Source organism: Rhinopithecus bieti, unplaced genomic scaffold, assembly GCF_001698545.2.
Source record: "Rhinopithecus bieti isolate Rb0 unplaced genomic scaffold, ASM169854v2 scaffold_11401, whole genome shotgun sequence".
In the NCBI taxonomy this organism is placed as follows: Eukaryota; Metazoa; Chordata; class Mammalia; order Primates; family Cercopithecidae; genus Rhinopithecus; species Rhinopithecus bieti.
Window position 1 is genome coordinate 622,939 of NW_016807151.1, and position 22,378 is coordinate 645,316.

The 22,378-nt window shown below is 42.9% G+C and overlaps 1 protein-coding gene across 1 annotated transcript in view; it reads right to left on the bottom strand.

Moving 5' to 3' along the window:
• TBXAS1 (thromboxane A synthase 1) overlaps positions 1-22,378 on the bottom strand; it is a 196,621-nt gene that overhangs the window by 149,368 nt on the left and 24,875 nt on the right. Inside the window, exons 2-3 of the mRNA XM_017880363.1 lie at positions 3,426-3,519; positions 153-205 (exon numbers count right to left, since the gene is read on the bottom strand). Coding sequence (XP_017735852.1) covers positions 153-205; positions 3,426-3,519 — 147 coding nt within the window. The remainder of the gene's footprint in view (positions 1-152; positions 206-3,425; positions 3,520-22,378) is intronic.

Sequence of the window (22,378 nt, forward strand, 5' to 3'; positions counted from 1 at the left end):
GAAGCCTTGTCTGTACTGCAGGACACCCTCTTTGGGCCCTTTGGAAAATAGAAACATATACAAATTCCTAATCTTGACATGTCTTCCATATCAGTTCAACATGTGAAAATCAAAATATCATACATAATAGAAACGTTGAGTTTCCTTCTTACCCACACAGAGGTCCATACAGCTTTCTGAGCTCCATTTGGCTTTCCCAAAAACCCTAAAGGAAACACAGCGCTATAGTAAGAATAAGATTAAGCAAAATTCCAATTATTCAAACTTATTCAGAAAAAAATCTGGAACAGCAAGAACACAATTACGGAAACAATAAAAAAGAATGGAAGTTACATTGCTTTCAAGTACTTTGAAATATTGTAATAAACAAACGGCTTAAAAAAATGGCCATGTAAAAGTCTTGGACAGGAAAGACCACCAGTTCTTAAACTACTTATGTATACTTGCTGCTAAAATATTCAAAAAGTTTGCTTTCTCAACTATAACATTGCCCTCTGAAATTTGATTTAGCATTATCATATGGCCCTTTTTACTGCCACTATATGTAACTTCTACTGAGTCTATCAAAATTGTCACAAATTCTGAATTATCATGATTCATTCAAGTTAAACTGTAATTAAATTCAACATGTTTGAGATATATAAGACAAAATGCTAGACACTTTTTTTTTTTTTGGAGACAGAGTTTTGCTCTGCCACCCAGGCTGGCGTGCAGTGGTGTGATCTCGGCTCACTGCAACCTCCACCTCCCAGGTTCAAGCGATTCTCCTGCCTCAGCCTCTTGAGTAGCTGGGATTACAGGCATGTACCACCACACACGGCTAATTTTTGTACTTTTAGTAGAGACAGGATTTCACCATGTTGGCCAGGCTGGTCTGGAACTCCTGACCTCAGGTCATCTGCCTGCCTTGGCCTCCCAAAGTGCTGGGATTATAGGTGTGAGCCACCGTGCCTGGCTAGACACATTTTATAATGGGAAAGAAGTGTAGCTGGGTTGAAGGAGGGGTGGAAAATGCTAGATCCACTGTGTGGTGGGAATGGACTAGACCTGAAAATACTCATGAGTTGGGGTGGGGGTAGGGGGTGGCAAATGGTAGATTTGTGTTGTGAGAATGGAGTATGCAGCGGATACATAAGGGGTGGAATGAAGGTGGAAAGTTGGGGGTTAGAAGTGTGGATGTCCTGCATGGAAACACATGCCTTTCTCACTAAATCTACTGAATTCTGCAGTGTAAGCTTGCCATACATCAAAGAAAGCATATATGAATATAAAAATAGTCACCGAAATTACTATGTTCTAGAAAGAACTTGGCAGGGCTTGTAGCTGTGAGGATGGCGGGCTGCAAAGGAGCATATGTGGAGGCTCTCCAGAGGCGGGAGCACAGCATTCTCCTCGCATCGACAGCTACGCTGTTTTCCTCAGAATGTTAATACCAAATTAATTACTCCGCGGAATACAACTGATCGTTTCCCCCCAGAAATGTGTGAAATGCATTTTCTTTAGCTTTCCGATCTGGTTTGTTGTTCTATCTTGACACTTTAAAATTTCTTCACACTTGTTTCAAGGGGCTAACAGGAAGCCTCACTGAGATTGTTGTTTGTGAGCTTAAAAGTTGTGAACTGCCCACCCCAGAGAGAGAGATGAGAGGAGAAAGTGTTTAAAAACACTAGAAAGACAGAAACAACATGACAAATCATGGAAAAGGTGATGGACACAGAAAGGAATGGAAAAGAAATAATTGAGAAGGTGGGGGCAGAAAAGGACAGAAAGAGCAGCTTTCTTTTCTATCTAGTGCCAAGGACCAGCCTTTCCGGAGGTAGGGATGGGGGAAATTCTAGAGATGTTGAAGAGATATTATCAGAATTGTCCCAAATTTAGTCTTCCTGCCTTTGTTTGGCTTGGTGGTTCTTCCCATGCAGGGTCTTCTGGCTCCTGGTGTTGGGTCTGGAGTCAGTGTCCCCGTGACTTATCTGAATAAGCCATCACATGAGAAAACTGAATGTGAGAAAAAATAACTGTAGACCATAAAGTCCTGACCTATATCTACAAATGTCTGCTGGCCATTTCCACTGGCATGTCACTCTGGCAAAAACTTATCTTCTCCCTGAACCACTCCCTCGCCCAACGTTTTATTTCTGTCAACCCATGGCCATTCTCCCCGTTCCCCTGGCTCAAAGCTTAGACTTATGTTTGACTCACTTTGCCTTGAATTCTCTACACTAATTTGTCACAAGAGTTCTTCATTTTGCTTCCAATTATCCATCTCTTTTCACTCTCATCACCGCCTAGACCGAGCCATCGTGGCTTCACCCCTGGGATTCAGCAACATTTGGGTTCTACAGCACTAACCTATATTCTTCTTCCCTGCAGAGTGTTGTCCATTTCAAAGTCCCTCTCCTTCTCAAAAATGTTAACACACAAATAGTTCTTCACTTGCCTTCCTATCCTGCAAGCATCTAGTCCCCCTTTCTCTCACCCAACTACATTGCCCAGTGCACCCTAACATTTGGCCTCTAGTCAGTCCAGGCTGCTGGTCAACCTGAGCCGTCATTCTTATGTTGGTGCACTCACATATATGGTGCCGCCCACCTGGCGAGTGTATCCTCGTCTCTATGTCCACAGCCCCTGAAGGACCTCCTTCTTCAGGAAGTTCCCTAGGATGATTGTAGCCCTGACAGATCACCCTCTCCTCTGACAGAAGACCACAGCTACCGTCTATACTACCCTATCTAGTGCTAGGATGTATCTCATCTGCTGTTGCACGCCATCATTTGATGGTGCACTTGAGGCCACAAGTAATCTCTTCTTCTACACTCTAGGGTCTGTGTATTTAGACACGCAATTACATAGCATTTGGGGGAAATGGGTAAGTGAATGGATGACAGGACTCAATACATATTGATAGTGATAAGAGATAGATTCTTGCCATCACATAACAATTCATATTAGTAGAGGAGGGATCATGGCATCACAGAATACCTTTACCACTCAAGGTGTGGGGACCTGGACAAGACCAACGTTTCATGCAGAAAGCCTGTCCCGGGCTCAGCATATTTTATTTTATTTTATTTTATTTTATTTTATTTTATTTTATTTTTTGAGATGGATTTTCGCTCTTGTTGCCTCGGCTAAAGTACAATGGGGCAATCTCGGCTCATTGCAACCTCCACCTCCCGGGTTCAAGTGATTCTCCTGCCTCAGCCTCCCAAGTAGCTGGGATTACAGGCATGTGCCACCAGGCCCAGCTGATTTTTCGTATTTAGTAGAGATGGGGTTTCACCATGTTGGTCAGACTGGTCTCGAACTCCTGACCTCAGGCGATCCACACGCCTCGGTCTCCCAAAGTGCTGGGATTACAGGCGTGAGCCACCATGCCCAGCCCTTAGCATATTTTATGATGGAAGCCAAAGGAAGACAGCACTTACCTGGCGGAAAAACATCAAATTTCCAATAAAAGGAGAAGGCTTGGGATGTCTGAGGCCTAACTTCTCCAGTCTTGAGAATGCTGACGTGGAGTACCTGGAGGGAAAAGCAGATTTCAAAAGCTGCATGAAGTTGCATTCATGCTTTAGGCTCTATTAGGAACTGGAAGTACTGATCTCTGGAAGTAAAGGTAAAAGAATAGGTTTCCAGTCACTACATCTAAGAAACGAAAAATTAGAGGCCTAGAGTTGAGTGAGTAGAATAGGAGTCCAGTCAACCTCCTGTTGAGTGACCGGCTGGAAATCAAGGAATCCTGAAATCTCTGAGCTGGAGATGCCTTACAGATGATGTAGTCCAACTGCCCATCTCTGACCTAGAATTCCTCTTAATAAATTGTTTTAAAAATGCCCCTCTCTCCAGTTCCTTTCCTTTGCCTCTAAATCTATCATGAGCAATTGCTCAGAAGGCAAGGTAAAAAAAAAAAAAAAAAAAAAACTAAGAATAGCAAAAGCTCCCTGTGCAAATGTGGGTATTTTCATGGTCAAGACTAACCCCTCCCTGCCACCCACATAATTTGTCCCTCACCACATTCCCTGGCCTTATAGAGAATATGAAAAATAGGAACGGAGGGAAGGCGCCATGAGGAGAAGACCTATCACCAAATGCTTACAACCTCTTTAAGTCTTTGTTTTCTCGGCCTGCAACCATATGGGAAGCATATTTTCTTAACCAAAAATCAGGAAGCGTGGTCCGACAGATTTCTGTGCCACTTTCCAGGAGAAAGCGGCAGTCTGAGAAGAGCGTGTGGCTGTCAAAACATGGGAATTACTACGGTATTTCAACAGTTTATAGGAACAGAGGGATAACACAGTTAAAGTCAGAACTGGCTTAGAAAAACCTGCACATATGGCTCTGATCCCTAACCAGCAGCCAATTAGGTCAAAAGTTCAGTTAGTTCAGCAAAATTAATGAGTCAAACTGGTTGTTTAGCATCACGCAGAGCTCAGTCAAATCACAATTTAAGGGCAAGGAAAAACATGGAGACGATCAGTACAATCTAGCTTTCTGTGTGTATCGAAACTCAACCATTACTGCTATAAGAATCACTCTTTTTCGAAGGACAGAGTATTTGCTATAGTCTTTGATCTTTCCCACCTGCAGTCAATAAAGAGTACTTAAAATAAAAATACTCAAATATTCAGGGAAAGGAAACACAGCTTAAACGCTGGTTTGCGTTATTCTGAACAGTGTGCTATTTATTTCTTTAGAGACAAGGTCTCTTTCTGTCACCCAGGCTGGAGTGCAGTGGAGGCTCACTGCAGCCTAAAACTCCTGGGCTCAAGTGGTTCTCCTGCCTCAACCTCCCAAGTAGCTGGGACTACAGGTATGTGCCACGACTCTCAACTAGTATTTCAGATTCTTTGTAGAGACAGGGTCTCTCTATATTGCCCAGGTTGGTCTTAACTCCTGGCCTCAAGCGATCCTCCTGCCTTGGCCTCCCAAAGTGCTGGGATTAAAGGCATAAGCCACTACACCTGGCCAATGAGTCAATTTTTAAAGTGGTCACAAAGGAGAACCTGGGCAGAACAAGAAGGCAGGATGTCCTCTATCCCAAGCTGTCTTAAGATTTCCACCGGATGGCTCCATTAATGGGTTTGAATGAATTCCCAGTACATCACATTTAGGTCCATGTTCAAGTGTGATTACAAACCACACTCAAGAGCCACGCGTGAATGCCATGGATTAGTCATACCAACACTCCTCTTCATTAGTGTGAGTACCAAAGGTTGACAGCACAGTTGGTAAAAGTTATTCTTTCAAGTGAACTATAATGTTTTAAATAATTCCCCTTACAACTGAGAGGAAGGACCAAAGGCAACTTACCAGCCCACTTAACACTTTCTTTAACATCCTCAAATCAATGTCTATGTTCATTTCTTCATCAACTTTTTTTGAATTATTTTCTAAATGTAATCTCTAATGGGTAGAAAAAAAGATGTAGACCTTGGACCACATAATTACATCTTAATTTTGTAATTAGATGTCTTGATTGTCTAAAGGACAAGAAGTCTGTGCCTAATTACACATGCTAATTATTATGCAAGTCCATGCCCTAATTATGTAACTCCACTTATGAAAATACTGCTAGTGTGTCTATGCACAAAATTCAGACATTTTCAAACATATGGCATCAGCAGAGAGTGTCCTGGACACCACCACAAACTTCCCTTTGTAGCCTCGACTCAAATCTGGAACTTGAGCATTTGTGGCCTCGACTCAAATCTGGAACTTGAGCATCTTCAACTGGAAACTGGCCAAATATTGCCATCAGTAACTCAAGTCCCTGCACCCAAATCTGCAGGGAGAGATCATTGCCGCCAAATTTATGGGCGAAATAGCAACATGGGTTCCATTTGTCTTGCTACCACTTCCTTCTCTGTACTCTTGTCTCATACCCTCTGGTCTCAGGGTCCCCTGGCTGCCCTCAGACTGTCTCAACATGTTCTTAACCCAAAATCCATGAACCCCAGGTGTAGTGGGTTGAATTGTATCACCGTCAAAAAGGTAAGTTGAAGTTCTGACCTTCAGAAGTCCTCATCTCAGACTGTGACCGTACTTGGAAATAGGGTCACTGCAAATGTAATTGGTTAAGATGAAGTCATATAGGCTGGGCATGGCACCTGATGCCTGTAATCCCAGCACTTTGGGAGGCTGAGGCAGGCAGATCACTTGAGGCCAGGAGCTCAAGACCAGCCTAGCCAACATGGTGAAACCCCATCTCACTAAAAATGCAAAAAATTAACCAGGTGTAGTGTTGCATGCTTGTAATTCTAGCAACTCGGAAGGCTAAGGTAAGAGAATCTCTTGAACCTGGGAGGAGGAGGTTGCAGTGAGCCAAGATTGCACCACTGCACTCCAGCCTGGGCGACAGAGTGAGACTCTGTCTCAAAAAAATAAATAAATAAAATAAAGTCACACTGAAGTACAGAGGCCCCTCAATCCAGTATGACTGGTGTCCTTATGAGAAGATGGCCATGTGAAGACAGAGATTCACAGGAAAGTGCTGAGTGACTATGAAAGCAAGGAGAGGTGTCAGGCCACTGCAAGGCAAGGTATGTCCAAGATAATCAGCAAACCACTAGAAACTAGAGAAACTAGGAAGAGGCAAGGAAGGATTCTCCCCTATAGATTTCCTAGGGAACATAGCCCTGTAGACACCTCAATTTCAGGCTTCTGGCCCAGAACTGTGAAACAATACATTGCTGGTGGTCTAGGTGTGGTGGCCCATGCCTATAAAACTAGCACTTTGGAAGGCCATGGTAGGACAATTGTTTGAGCCCAGGAGTTTGAGACCAGCCTGGGCAACACAGCAAGACCCTCATCTCTACAAAGCATAAAAAAAATTAGCTGAGTGAGCCTGGTCGTGGGGCTCATGCCTGTAATCCCAGCACTTCGGGAAGCCGAGGCAGGTCGATCACTTGAGGTCAGGAGTTTGAGATCAGCCTGGCCAATATGGCAAAACCTCGTCTCTACTAAAAAAAAAAAAAAAAAAAATACAAAAATTAACCAGGCATGGTGGTGCGTGCTTGTAATCCCAGCTACTCAAGAGTTTGAGGCATAAGAATTGCTTGAACCCAGGAAGTGGAAGTTGTAGTGAGCCAAGATTGTGTCACTGCACTCCAGCCAGGACGATGAAGCAAGACCCCGCCTCGAAAAAAAAAAAAAAAAAAAAATTAGCCAGGTGTGGTGGCGCCCACCTATAGTCCCAGCTACTTGGAAGGCTGGGATAGGAGGATCACTTCAGCCCAGGAGTTTGAGGCTGCAGTGAGCCATTTTTGTGCCAGTACACTCCAGCCTGGGTGACAGAGCAAAACCCCATCTCAAAAAAATGAATAAATAAATAAATAAATAAATAAATTCTGGAGTTTTCAGCCGCTCGGTTTGTAGTACTTTGATATGGCAGCCCTAGGTAAGTGGTACACTAGGGACACCTATGAGTGAGTCTTACAGGGTCAATGAAAAGTTGTTTTTAAATATCTTCCTGTTACTTTAGAAATTGTCATTGTAAAAAAGAAATCTTTTTATGCCAAATTGTGTCATTAAGTCCTGTGCCAATTTAAAAAGTGCAGGTGGCCAGGGATGCTACTGTGTAAAGCAGGTAATATGCAATGATCAGGCAGTCACCATGTTCTGATGTTTACAATGGGTTTCCTTTGATGTGAGTCAATGCAAATGTATCCCACAATTATGGTTATGGACACCTGTCATTGTTTACATCAAGGATACTTAAGTTGGAAAATGGCAACGTAAAGTATATGTAGCTTCAGACAGCATCTTTTGGTTTTATTTTCACAACGATAGAGGTCATTAAATGCTACAGGACACAAATACTGCAGTGCCAGCAGCACAACTTACTGTCCATTCTCAAAATAAATCGGGCCACTGGATCATTTCCAAAATCAGGTTCAATTTGTAAAGGCTGGAAAATTTCCTGTATTTTATCTTCCTCGGCCTTCTCTTTATTTATTTATTTATTATTTATTTTTGAGGCACAGTCTCACTCTACCCAGGCTGGAGTGCAGTGGCACAATCTCAGTTCACTGCAACCTCCTTTTCCTGGGCTCAAGTGATTCCCTTGCCTCAGCCTCCCAAGTAGCCAGGATTACAGGCGCCCACGACCATGCCAGGCTAATTTTTGTATTTTTAGTAGAGACAGGGTTTCACCATGTTGGACAGGCTGGTCTTGAACTCCTGACCTCAGGTGATCCGCCTGTCTTGGTCTTCCAAAGTGTGGGGATTACAGGCATGAACCACTGCATCCCGCCTAAAACCTTCTCTTGATAGATTCAACACAGGTGCTTAGCCCATTGTTTAGCCAAAGAAGCCACTCCTGATAAATTAGGGGTATTTTGATGAATCACATATTAAGGAGATGGTCAAACTGATTGAGGTTTGGAACAAAAGAAAACAGAAATTATCTTCCTCCAGGAATTGGCTTCTCCTGAATTGTGCGGGAGAAGGGTATAGCCAGGGCCTCCGTTTGGTCATTACATCCTCACTGTCGCTACCAAAGAATTCCTACTTGGTGCACTGCTTTCAAAAACTTCAGTTGATGTATTTGAAATGGTGAAAGGTTCCCTTGGCAAACAGCGCTTCTCCGGGGGTAAAAATTGTGATGCTCCAAGAACAGGTGAAGCCCAGCGGTGCCAGGTTACCCACTGTCCTGCACTTTGGAGAAGAGAAGCCCTTTGTCATGGTTACTCTATGGTTTCAACATGCATGGCCCTCGTGGGCTTTGCCAGCAATTCCATTACACATCATGGCCACATCAGAAGCTTTATTAGAAATAGATCCTTAAATTGATGCCTTTTCAAAAGGTTTTGTTAAGAAATGGAAGCAGAGGGTGAGGTTTGCTGGCTTTCCGAGACACATTTTGAAGTGCTTCACAGAAATTTGAACACAAAAGCTAGAACTGTCAGGGAGAAAGCCTACTCTCTTTCTATTGTCACTCTCAGGTTTTTTTCTCTGTGTATTTTTTATATGTTTGCTATTACATTCTCTCTGTATATTTTTCCTATATCTCTATTTTTTTCTTTTTCTTTTCTTTTTTTTTTTTTAGCAGTCTCACTCTGTTGCCCAGGCTGGAGTGCAGTGGTGTGACTTCAGTTCACTGCAGCTTCTACCTCTCAGGCTTAAGTGATCCTCCCACCACAGCCTCCCAAGTAGCTAGGACTACAGGTGTGCGCAACCACATGTGGCTAATTTTTTTTTTTTTTTTTTTTTTTGTAGAAACAGGGTCTCACTGTGTTGCCCAGGCTGGTCTCAAACTCCTGGGCTCAAGTGATCTGCCTGCCTCAGCCTCCCAAAGTGCTATGATTATTGGCAAGAGCCACTGTGCCTGGCTTATTTCTCTTTCTGTTTATCCAGATTTCTACCTTTTTCATTTAACACAAGGAAAAACATCTCCATGTTATTAATCCTTTATAAATATCATTTTTATGGCTGCTTAAGAATGCTCTTATAGGCATATTATAATTTACTAAGCCATTCTTATTGTCAAATACTTAGGGTGTTTTCTATATTTTAGCTATTTTGAGTTACGCTGCTACAGTTAGCATTTCTGTGCATTGAGGTTTTCCCACACTTTGTGCATGAAGATTTTCTTGACCTGCGATCCATGAGTCACTGGTTTTAAACACTGGTATGTAATATCTAATTGCTTTCCATAAAGTATGTCCCAGCTAGTCCTATTGTCGGTGTATCCTTTGCACCAAATGCTCTCATAAAACTTTTTTCTAATTTGGTAGCTACATCAATGTATTTTGATGGCTGCATCTATTTCCTTACTAGAGAGAGAAAACACATTTTCCTATCATTTCTTTCTCATTCTCAAAAATATTTCCCAACTTTGACATTATTAACTAACTTCCTTCCCTCCTTCCCTCCTTTCCTTCCTTCCCTCTCTCCCTTCCTTCCCTCCTTCCCTCCCTCCCTTCCTCCCTCCCTCCTTCTTTCCTTCCTTCCTTCTTTCCTCTCCCTCCTCCTCCTCTCCTCTCCTCTCCTCCTCCTCCTCCTCCTCCCCTCCTTCTCATTCCCACCAGTATGGTTTATTCTAGGTGGGCAGGCAGAATTTATGCTACACTAACTGATTAAAAAATTAGTTGGAAAATGAGCAATCATTGATAGGTGACTGAAAGCTGACTTCACGCACATATCTGGGTGTGAAGAGGAAGATAAGCAGATAAATCTGAATAGTTTTCATTGACTTAGCTAATAGCTAACCACAGCCTTGTTAGTTGACTGTAAATTCCATTCCCTTTATCCTTGTCCCATTTCTCACCCACACCCACAACCAGAGAAACTGTAAGGATTGAAACTACTTAAATCATGCCTCAAGGCAGATGTTCCTGGGGGGGTGAGCGGGGGGGTGGGGGGGAATGGTGCAATACAGACTTTACACATGAGATCTTCTCAGTTTCCCTTTTAGCACTTCATGTCCACCCTGGCATCCTCATCCTCATGTTCAGCCCCCTCTCCATTCCCTTGAGACCTCGGTCTCAGTTTGCCCTCAAGGCTGGAAATCATCTGATGCACACTCACTCACATGTCAGTAGTAGCTAGGCTAGCTCCTAAAATACAACCTGCAAACAAGACTGTTTACAAATTTATAATGGTGAGTATTTTTTTTCCAAGCAATAAGAATTGGACATCTCCTTCTTAGAGTACCTCCTTTCCAGGTACTTGAGAAGACAAATCAATCATCAGAGGGTGTGTTGAGCCAGATCCTACAATGAGAGGTGGCTCAACAGATTTGGGATCTCAGTGGGACCCTGGTAAAATAATCCTGTCCCACAGCCGATTACATCCCTCCAAGGGGTTGGCAAAGGGACAGTGTGTGTGCTGCACTGCTCCCTTTTTCCCACTGATTTATAATGTCACTTCCATCGTGCTCCTTAGTAGTATAGGGGCTTGGATCTATTCTGATCCATTTATCTAGCTTATGTTAATGCTTCACTATTTTAATTATTACAACTCTAAAACACACAGTTTTTTTCTCTTTTTTATAGATTTTTTCTTTTTATTCTCTTTTTTTGTCTTTTTTTCTCTTACTCAAATTCCTTTTACCATAAAATACATTTTTATAACTTACGTGTTCATATTAGTTTTAGAATTAGTCCGATTTGATGAAAAAATGTTATTTGGATTTTTTTGGAACTGCATTACATTTATACATTAATTTAGAACATACCAACATTATTACAACATCAATTTGTCTCATCTATGAATGTGTTGTATCTCTCTGTTGATTTTATTCTCTCTGTCCTTCAGTAACACTTAAGATTTTGTGCACAGAAGAGTATCTTTTTGCTATTTACATACATTTTTATTGGTGTTGCTCATTTATAGGAGCACCTTTTTTTTTTAATGCCAGTGTTGTAATCAATGATCCTTCTGAACTTTCTGATTAGTTTTATTGGTTTACATGTGGAATTTCTTTGATTTCCTATGCTGATAATTATGTTTTATGCAAATAATATCAGTCCATTCTCTTTAATCCTTTTGTCTGACTTCTCATTTTCTTTTCTTATTACATTGGCTAAAACCTCTAGTACAAAAAGGAAGCAGGAAGAGTAAGCATCCTTTTCTTGCTCTTGACTCTCAGAAATGCAGCTAATGTTTCAAAATTAAGTGTGAGGTTTTGCTTTAGAGTTTTCATAGATATCCTTTATTGGGTTGAAGATATTTCCTCCTACTCCTAGTCTGCCTGGAAAAGTTGTTCTTGATTAGTCATGCTATGGGTTTATCTATTTTTATTTATCTTTTCAAAGCACCAACCTTTTCTTTGTTGATCATTTCTGATTTTTGTTGTTTTCTAGTTCATTGATTTATGCTCATATTTTGATTGTGGACTTCCTTCTATTTTGGGGGGCGGCTGACACTTTGTTCCTTGTTGTTGTTTTCTTTTAGCTTCTTAATAGTTTAGTTCACTGGCTTTCAATGAATGCATTTAAAGCTATAAATCTTCCTCTACGTAGTTCTTTAGCTGCATTCCATACATTTTTTAATGTAGTGGTTTTATTGTGTGGTAGCTGCATTCCAACAGGAAACTTCTGAATATTAATGTGCTGTAAGATGCACACATGCAAACCTCAGAAGAACAGATATGTTCGAGTTACAAGACCTTCCTATTGTTTTTTCAGTTCTATGCAGCCCCATATACAAGATTTATGAATGACAGCCATTATAATTTGTTGCCTAAGGCCTAGAAAAAGGGACCGCTTATAACCTTTGCCCCTCTGGAAAAAAAATAGAAGACTACTCAGTAAATACATAAATATCTGGCTGGTGTTTAGTTCTTTCACCAATAATGTAGGTACCACAAAGACATAGTCATTGCAGTCATTAGCCTGACAATAACTTTGTCACTGCACAAGAAAAATATATTATACATGTATATTGACATACAAGAGTTCTACAATCATTACTATTATTATAATTTACAGTAGTTTTTAGTTTCCTGTGTCTCAGGCACTACGCTTAGTACTTTTTATATACTGTCTTGTACAAGCCCTCCAATAATCATATAAGGATAGAAATAAATACTATTCTTATATTACTGATTAGGAAATAAAAGCTTAGAGAGATAAATAATGTACCCAAGGTGCTGCTAAGCAATTGAGTCAGAGTTAAAACGAGGTCAGCCACATTTCAGACAAGTGCTGTTATTCACTAACCCTACTTACTGTCCCTTCCTGTCCTCTAGGCTAAGACTTTGCGGATAAAGCACCACATGAGAACATGCAGACAATATGCTGAGAACAAAGGCAGGTTGCTTAGAAACCAAAAGTGTATTAATAACAGATACTAATGAACTGATGATCGTGATGAGAGAGAGAGAAAGAGGGAGAGAGTTTTTACCTATCTAAAGCCAATCTTGATAGTTTTAGTCCTTGTCCTTACTCATTATTCTCAATTGTTGATCCTTTCTGTTGCATTGATTTCTCCATTTCTACTGGATCATTCCTATCAGCATCCATATTCTAGTCTCTTCCATCTTAAAGGAAAAAAGGCAAACTCCTTGGATTCAGCCATTACTTTATTTTTCTTCATTGCTTCCCAGTAAGACTCCTTGAAAGCATTGTCTAGACGGCTTTCTCCCCTTCCGTGCCCTTAGTCTCTCCTCCACCCACTCCAACTGAGCTTCTGTACCCACAACTTCCCCGGGGCTGCCCTTATCAAGATCATTGATGATTTTGATCTTATCAATCCCATGATTTCTTTACTGATCCCTCAGTAGGATTTTGATAGAGATGAACATTCCTCCTTCCTGAAGCACTCTCTTCCCTGTTTCCATGACACCACTCTTCCTACCTCAAAGACTGCTCCTCCTCGTCTTTGCTGGTTCCTTTCCTTATGTTGACTCCCATCACTTCAATACCATCTATAAGTCAATAATTCCACATCTTTAACTCTAGCTCCATTTTCTCCACTGAGCTCTAGTCCTCTTTATCCAACTTCCAACTTGATGGATGCTTTGACTATCTGTTAGGCATTTTACACTTAATCTAAATTTCATCTTAATTTTCCCTCTAGATCTGTTGTCTCCCAATCATATCTACATCACCATTGCAATCACAACCCACCAACTCCTCAAGTCAGAAACACTTGAGACACAGCAGATTGCATAATGGGTTAAGACATGGCTGTCCCTCCCAGTTAGAGGATTATACATCATCAACTCATTTACTTTGGGCAACATGACGCCTAGAAGCAGAGATTAGAGTGAAGCAACTGTGAACCAAGGAGGCAAGAAACCAATATTCCCTTGGATCCTCCAGAAGGAACCAGCCTGCCTGATACCTTGACTTCAGGCCAGCAAGACTGATACATGGACAATTTGCTCAATAAAATAATAATTGCAATGGATCAAAACACATCAAATATATTTTGAATCCATGAGTTCACAACAACACAAAAATAAAATGTATCACCGTTGTCAGGTGTTACGCACTTAATTCATGATACCATGTTTGGTACTTCAGCCACGTGAATGCCTGTGCAAAACTTACATCGATTTTTGAGACTTGTTAATTGAATCCTTTGCCATTAGAATTATTTTAAACGGGCTAGGCACAGTGGCTCACTCCTGTAATCCTAGCACTTTGGGAGGCCAAGGATCACTTGAGGTCAGGAGTTCAGATCAGCCTGGGCAACAAAGTGAGGCGCTAAAAAAAAAAAAAATCTAAAGAAAAAAAATTAATTAGCCAGGGGTGGGGGTGCATGCCTGTAGTACTAGCTACTTGGGACACTGAGGAAGGAGGACTGCCTGAGCCCAGAAGTTCACAGTTACAGTGAGCTATGATCACACCACTGCACTCCAGCCTGGGCAACAGAGTGAGACCCTGTTTATATGTATAGTAAGTGTCTTACATAATAGATCAATATGCAGAATCCTCTCAGAAGTGAAGGGTTTTTGTTTGTTTGTTTGTTTTTGAGACAGAGTTTCGTTCTTGTTGCCCAGGCTGGAGTACTATGGCATGATCTCAGCTCACTGCAACCTTCACCTCTCAGGTTTAAGCAATTCTCCTGCCTCAGCCTCCCGAGTAGCTGGGATTACACGCATGTGCCACCACGCCCAGTTATTTTTTGTATTTTTAGTAGAGATGGGGTTTCACCATATTGACCAGGCTGGTCTCGAACTTCTGGCCTCAGGTGATCTGCCTGCCTCACCCTCCCAAAGTGCTGGGATTACAGGCATGAGCCACCACGCCCGGCTGTGAAGGAATATTTTTAGGTGAACTTATATTTCCCAGCTGTATTAATTTTCTATTTCTGTTGTAACAAGTAGCCACAAGCTGAGGGATTTAAAACAACACAAATTTATTCTTTGACAGCTCTGGAGGCCAGAAGTCCAAAATCAACCTCGCTGATCTACAGGCAAGGTGTCCGCAGAGCTGGTTCCTTCTGGAGACGGTAGGGGGTGTCCACTCCTTGTCTCCCTGGCTCATGGTCATAACCGTCCAGCTCTGCTTCCAGTCCTCACACTGCCTTCTCTCACTCTGACTACTCCTGTGTCCTTTTTATAAGGACCTCGTGATTACATTTGGGGCCCACCCAAACAATTCAGAATACTTACCCCATTTCATGACCTTCAGCTTAATCACATCTGCAAAATCACTTTTGCCATCTAAGGTTGCATTCACAAGTTCCAGAGGCTAGGATGTGGACATTTTAGGGGCCAATATTCAGCTACTACACCAACTTAGATTGTATATAGATCCTGATTTTGTTTTGAAAGGTGCCTGAAAAGAAGAAGTATCTGGGCTGGGGACTGTGAGTTACCCTGAGCTTCCCGTTTCTACAGAACTGAACAGTACATGGTACAGTTGCAGGGGGTGGAGTGAGGAAGGCCAGCCTAGAACTCACCAGCACCCAGCCTCTGCCTTGGGCAGCACTCAAGCGGGCTTTGGTAGCCCCACCACTGAAACAGCCAAGAATATATGTTTTTTAGTTTTGTTGTTGTTGTTTTTGAGACAGAGTCTTGCTCTCTTGTCCAGGTTGGAGTGCAGTGGCACGATCTCATCTCCCAGGTTCAAGCCGTACTCATGCCTCAGCCTCCTGAGTAGCTAGGACTACAGGCACGCACCATTGTGCCCAGCTAATTTTTGTATTTTTAGTAGAGGCAGGGTTTTACCATGTTGGCCAGGCTGGTCTTGAACTCCTAACCTCAAGTGATCCACCCACCTCGGCCTCCCAAAGTGCCGGGATTACAGGTGTGAGCCACCACACCTGGCTAAAGATATGTTTTATAAAGAAAATATTGCAATTCCTTTAAAAAGGTATCTAATTGATGGTTATTGTATTTCAGAGAGTTAACTAACTTCTCCATTTTTATCCTAACCTTTCAGGGCAAGAAAGACAATTGAGGCAATAAGTCTCAGTGAGTATTAAGGCCTTAATCTTCTAAATTCAGTTATTAGTATAACACCTTTATAATTTTGGCCATATCTGCAAGTTGCCTGTACTATTACTTACTTCCCAATTTCTTTTAGATAAACTGAAATTAATTCATTTTAAAAGGAAATTTTATGTCATGATCATACGTGAAAATCAGTATCACTTACATAAATTAAAAACTGATGCTAAAAAATGAATGCTTTGGGCTAGGCACAGTGGCTCATACCTATAATCCCAGCACTTTGGGAGACAGAGGCAAGCAGATCACCTGAGGTTGGGAGTTCGAGACCAGCCTGACCAACATGGAGAAACCCCATCTCTACTAAAAATACAAAATTAGCTGGGCATGGTGGCGCATGCCTGTAATCCCAGCTACTCGGGAGGCTGAGGCAGGTGAGTCACTTGAACCGGGGAGGTGGAGTTTGCGGTGAGCCGAGATCATGCCATTGTACTCCAGCCTGGGCAACGACAGCAAAACTCCTTCTCAAAATAAAATAACAATAATAATAATAAATAAAATAAATAAATGCTTTATAATGAAAGATTTTTAAAGTCCATGTGCCTTCTAAAGTGATCTCACTCACCACTCACAGTCTATGGGACACTGCCAAGAAGACATGACTCTCAAGGATGGTCCAAGCAAGACACAATCAAAATGTGGTCTGCTAGGTTGCTTGGGCTCAGCTGATAATTTAAAGCCATGGCCAGAGAACAGGTACCAAGCATGGTGCTGGGGGAGTGCTGAGTTCCAGGTACCAGGATGCTGCAGGGACCATGCCTATATGCCCTTGCCCTGTGGCACTAATAGCCTAGTGGACCAGACAGACATTCAATGGCTACTGACAAACAGTTAATTAAGCATTTATATTATGATCCTTGTGGCTAAGAGGCATCCCCTGTCACTTGTCAGTGCCAGTTGAAATACATGCTTTCTATTTTGATCACTCTTCTGTCTATTGGACATTTGGTGAGCCTTAAAAAACAGTAAATGGTCTCCGCTTATTATGTCCCCCAAAGTTAATCTGGAAAAAAACCAAAACAAAGCAGGGCCCTCCAAGAAGTTCCCATCCCCAGAACAATCATTAAACTGAGAACAGAGGTGTCAAAGCTGGCACAATAAATGAGAGCCATGTTGTGGCGCTATAGCAGGTGAAGGCACTGGAAAGGCTGCTGTCTTGGAACAGATGGCTCACCTGGAGGCCATGGGAAAGAGTGAGCATGGGGTTGATGTGTGGGAGGAAGCACTGCAAAGAAACTGCCTTAAAATGGAGTATGTTCTACTTTCTCAAGTGTGCTTTAAAATGCCCATCCCACGCCAAGAAAATTCAGCCCAAGGCCAGGTGTGGTGGCTCCCAAATCCCAGTGTTTTGGGAGGCCAAGGCAGAAGGATTGCTTGAGGCCAAGAGTTCAAGGCCAGCCTGGGCAACATAACAAGACCCCATCTCTGCAAAAAAAAAATTTTTTTTAATTGCCAGGTGTGGTGGTTTGTGCCTGTAGACCCACCTATTTGGGAGGCTGAGGCAGGAGGATCACTTGAGCCCAGGAGGTAGAGGCTGCAGTAAGCTATGATCACACTGCACTCCAGCTTGGGTGACAGAGAGAGACCCTGCCTCTTTAAAGAAAAATAAAAAACTAAGAAAAGAAAATCCAGCCAGCCAATCCCAGGATTCTGATCCTGGGAAAGTGTCTTGCCCTTCTGTCCCAGTGAGAATTAATGAGAAGAGTGATGAAGGCACAGCAAATGGTAGTGCCACCATCCGAACATACACACAACCTGTGTTTCTTTTGTAAAAATAGAACAAAGCAATTGATGTACATCATAAAACTCTTGAAGTGACTGATATTTATGAAGCACTTCAGGGGTGGCTTTTGTTTGTTTTAACTACTGGTTATTTGACTGAATTTAACCAGACAAAGGTGCTCCACCTTTCACCAGAAAAACCAGAGACATACATCCATGCAGCATAAAACCTTCCCCCAAAAACTGTTTTCTAGGATGGAGAGAAAAAAAAAAAGGGTAATGGCTTAGTTAAATGTATAAAGATAAATCTATTTAAATAGAAGATTATATGACTATATATTTTAAAATGTAAAAAGCTGCCTCTTGTATCTGGTCTTTGAATTCCTTTTGTGTCAGGGGACAGTAAGCCCAGATGTAGCGTCCCACGGAAGCCCAAGGACAGCTTCCAGGGGCCAGAGAATTTGCCTCTTGAGTAGGATGTTTGCTTCTAGAACTTGTAAACGAAAAACAAAATCCTAAACCCCCAACTGACTGAACGGACCATCTCTTGACCAAGGGGTCCCCAGAGGAAACTTGAAAACTGAGTTCTTGACCATGATGGGATGGGGGGTCAGACACACTCCTTCTACCCCTTCCTCACTAGCCATGATTACGCTTTCTCCCCTAAGGGCTAAACAGAAAGCAGCCTTTTCAAACCCTCCATTGGCGTTTACGCCATATCGCCCTGAACGCGTCTGATCTCAAAAGCCTCCACCTCTGAAGTCAACCTGCCGCCTGCTGCTGCCGCTTTCTTTTGCCTGATAAGAGATCCCCGACTATGGAGTGATTCTGGCCATTGCATGGAGGATGCACAGTGAGGGTTTTCCTGTCCTCTGCTTCACCTTTTGAAGTCAGAGGGTCGAAAACTCCACCCTCAGATTATGGTAAGGCCGCCATTTTTTCTACATGGGACCCAGGAAGGCGCATGAAGCTCAATTGCGCATGCACATGTTTCTCCTTTCATAAATATTCATGACTCCTCCTATAGCTTATTGAATATGTATATTTGGCCTCCCTGCTCTGCATAAATTCCCATTCCCTTTTCCCCTCCATCAAAGTATCTTCCTAGCCTGTCAGAATGGCCACCCTGAAGGCTACAACCCTTTATGAGAAATAACGCTCTCCTTTCCAATTTTATGAACCTCATCCCTCTTCTGTTGACAGACTCATCCCCCAGTTCTGAGTTCTGTGTCCTGGCCCATGATAACGCCAAGTCAATGGAATCACAGGTGGGTTCTTGGTTCTAGAGACACAGGTCACCTAGGCTTCATTTTGCCTGGTGGAAAAATAACTTCATCACCCCAGATCAGCAGGAGCATTGCCACGAAACATTTTAAAGGACTCTCGCTCCTCCTAGAACAAGTAAGGGTTGAAGCCACAACCCTGTGGTCCATTTCTGTCTCTCTGTCCGCCAATTAGTAGACTGGGCCTCCCCGATAATTGTGGTCTCAAGATAATGGCTTATTTAAGTAATTGATGACGTTGTCCTCATTGGGGGATCTTAGCACATCAAAAGATGTTGAGAAAGCCAAAATTCACCTAGAGTCTGAATTAATCACTTTGTCAAACACAACAAAGGCTCTCTGCTTTGCTAATAATCCCAGATGAGGTAGCAACCCTCAGTTAAATAAGGAAACTGTGGTGCCTTTAATTAATGTTTCAAAGTGCTCAGACTTGCTTTTTTTACTCGCTTTATTTTCATGTAAATGGAGGATAGTGAAGACAGAACAGATGTTTTCTAAACTTTTCAAGTTCAGGAAGAATGAGACCTGGCTTCATTGGAGTTCACAGAAAAGGATCTGGGGGCTCTGGTTGACCACAAGTTCAGTGTGTTGTTGCCTGTGTCAGAGGAAGTTAGTCCCATTGTATGGTTCCAAATGCTACCCTGTGGTCTTAGTACTTCCCCTTGCTCCAGATATGGTTTCTGGGATGACAAAACCTCCCACTTCCTCCTAGAACTGCTGAATCAGCCTTTCTAGGCTGCAGCTTAGAAGCCTTCTAGCCTGCTCTCTGGCTGACATTCTGACCCCAAATTGTCTTTCATGAGGCCCACTTCACCTGGCAGCTCAAGTCTCCCCAGCCTCCTGACACCCCCCACTCTGCTTGACCTTCACCTCACCCCTCTCACTACTTCCCAAAGCCCCAGGGCAGCCCACGCCTGACATCCAGTCACACTTCAGGCTTCAACTCAAGACCATCAGGCCAAGTCAGAGCCCCGGGTCCTGTGTGTTTAGAATGGAAATTTGAACACATTGCTGTGTTGGTCTGATCCCAGCTACACAGCCATCTTTAAAAAGACTTTGATACCTGTCTTAGTTTGTTTTCTGTTGCTTATAACACAATACCTGAACCTAGATAATTTGTAAGGAAAAAGAATTTATTTCTTACAGTTATGGAAGCTGAGAAGTCCAAGGTTGAGGGGTTGCATCTGGTGAGAGCCTTCTTGCTGGTGGGGACTCTGCACAGAGTCCATTTATGATAGCTCTGCCCTCACGATCCAGTTACCTCTTACAAGCCTCACCTCTCAACACTGCCACATCGGGGATTAAATTTCAACGTGATTTTTGGAGGAGACAAACATACAAACAATAGTAACACCCCTAAGGCCACTTGAAAGCCAATGAGCAGGATGGGGAGGTGTGAAAGCCACTTAATCCAGTTCAGAGATACTTACAGAGTAGATATCATACAAAAATGAATAAGATACATCCTGGCCTCCAGAGAGTTTATCTAACCGAAAACAGGAGAACTAAGGATTTACCTCATACTTGGGGAAGCTGAAATCACTGCCTTTCACATGCTTTGTATCTTGTCTAATAAACCCTCTTGGCTTCTAAATTGATCACCATCTTTGAAACTTCATACTATCTTTGACTCTTTCCTTTGATCCTCATCTGCAATCAGTCACCAAATCCTGTCAGTTCTGCCTTCAAAACATCTCTTGAGTGAGTTCTTCATTCTTACTCCTAACTGGCACTGCCCTGTATCAGGTCATCATCTCTCCCTTGGGCAGAGTTTTCAGTAGGGTCCTGAACTGGCCTCCCAGCCTCTAGTTTCTTCTATCATCCTCCAATCAGCCCTCCACACCAATGCCAGAAGAATCTTGCTGATATGCAAATCTGACCATGTTGCAGCCCTGCTCAGAATTCTTCCTTGGCTCTCTGTCACTTTCAGTTCAAGCGTTAACCTCCTTTATTTGGCACCTAGGGTCTTTGGTGATCTGGCCCCAGCCTGACTGCTAGCCTCACTGTAAGTCATCTCTGTCCCTAATTTAGACTTGAGCAATCTTGCATGACTCACACATTCCTAGTTATGCTATGTCGTTTCACCCTTCTGGGCTTTTTCCCAGGCTTTTCTCTAGGGCCAAGACTAAGGTGGGGCAAGAACAAATCTAGGGTACAAAATTTAAGGAAGCCCTCACTCTCAGGGCTGTACAAGTGCTACCCCTGCTGTTGTACAACCCTGAGAGTGAGGGCCTTCTTAAATTTTGGGCCTAGGTGCTTGCTTCCTTCTCTCACCCTTGTCCCAGCCCACTCTCCTCTCTGCTGATGCATCCACTCACTTTCTCCACTTGCAAAGGCCAGATTGCTCTTCAGTTTTCTGCTCAAGGGCTGCCTCCTCCAGGAGCCCACCCAGGCTATCCTGGGCACATGGAGATGTTTTCCTTGGCCTCTCAAAGAGTTCCACTGATTCCCTACTGGGGATGATTGCCAACGAAGAGCAGGAGAACACAGTGTATTGTTTGTAGGAATCTAATCCTGTCTACGTTCATTATTTACTGTACCTGATTCTGTTTCCATCATCTGGGCTTAGTCATCTGCAGTTAATCCTTTGTTTTTATGAAGTCCTTAAAGAACCCTTGGGACTTGTGGTGAAAGAGGGACATCCACCTCGGGTGAACCCCAACAGATAGTTAAATTAGAGCCCAGAGGGGTCAGCTGGGGCTGCCCCTGCCTCTGGATCCTGCGTAATAGAAGGAAACAGTTACAGGATGCTTCCTGTGAGCCAGGAGCCCTGCTAAGTGCTTCCCACATTCTGTGTGGAACATGCTGTTATTATCATCTCCATTTTGCAGATGGGAACAGTGAGGCTCAGAGAGATTAAGTAACTGGCCCAAGGTCACACTGTTAGTGAGTAGCACAGCTGAGATTCGAACCCAGGCTGTCTAGCTTTGGAGTCTGTGCTCTCCATTACCAGGCCCTACTGTTTCTTGTTTTGCATTTGCAGAGCAGCCAATTGCCCAGAATCCAACCTATTTGTAAGATGGGGGATGCAAAAAGCCCCTCTTTGTTCAAGTCTTTGGGTTAAGGGCTCTGAGGCCCCTGTGAAAAGGCAGACGCTATTTTACAGGACTCTATCCCCAGGGTTCAAGTCAGTTGATCAGATTAGCCACTAAGTTAACAGGGCTTCAAGACTCAAACTAGGGACAGATAAATATGAAGTGAAGACCTGGCCTGTGTAGGGCAGACAGGTTGCTTCTTTGGCCAACTGAGTGTGAGAGTGTGAGTGTGTGTGTGTGTGTGTGTGTATTGGAGTAGCCAAGTTGGTACACGGGGGCACTGAGCACTAGTAGTGAGTGCTCAGAATAATTCTAGGTTCTTTTTCACCCAGTCAAGCAGGCATTTAAAAAAATGTTTGCCAATTGGATATGTCTTCATGAACCCAGCCAATATTTCCACCTTTCTATTGCACTATGACCTGTCCAAAAGGCCTGGG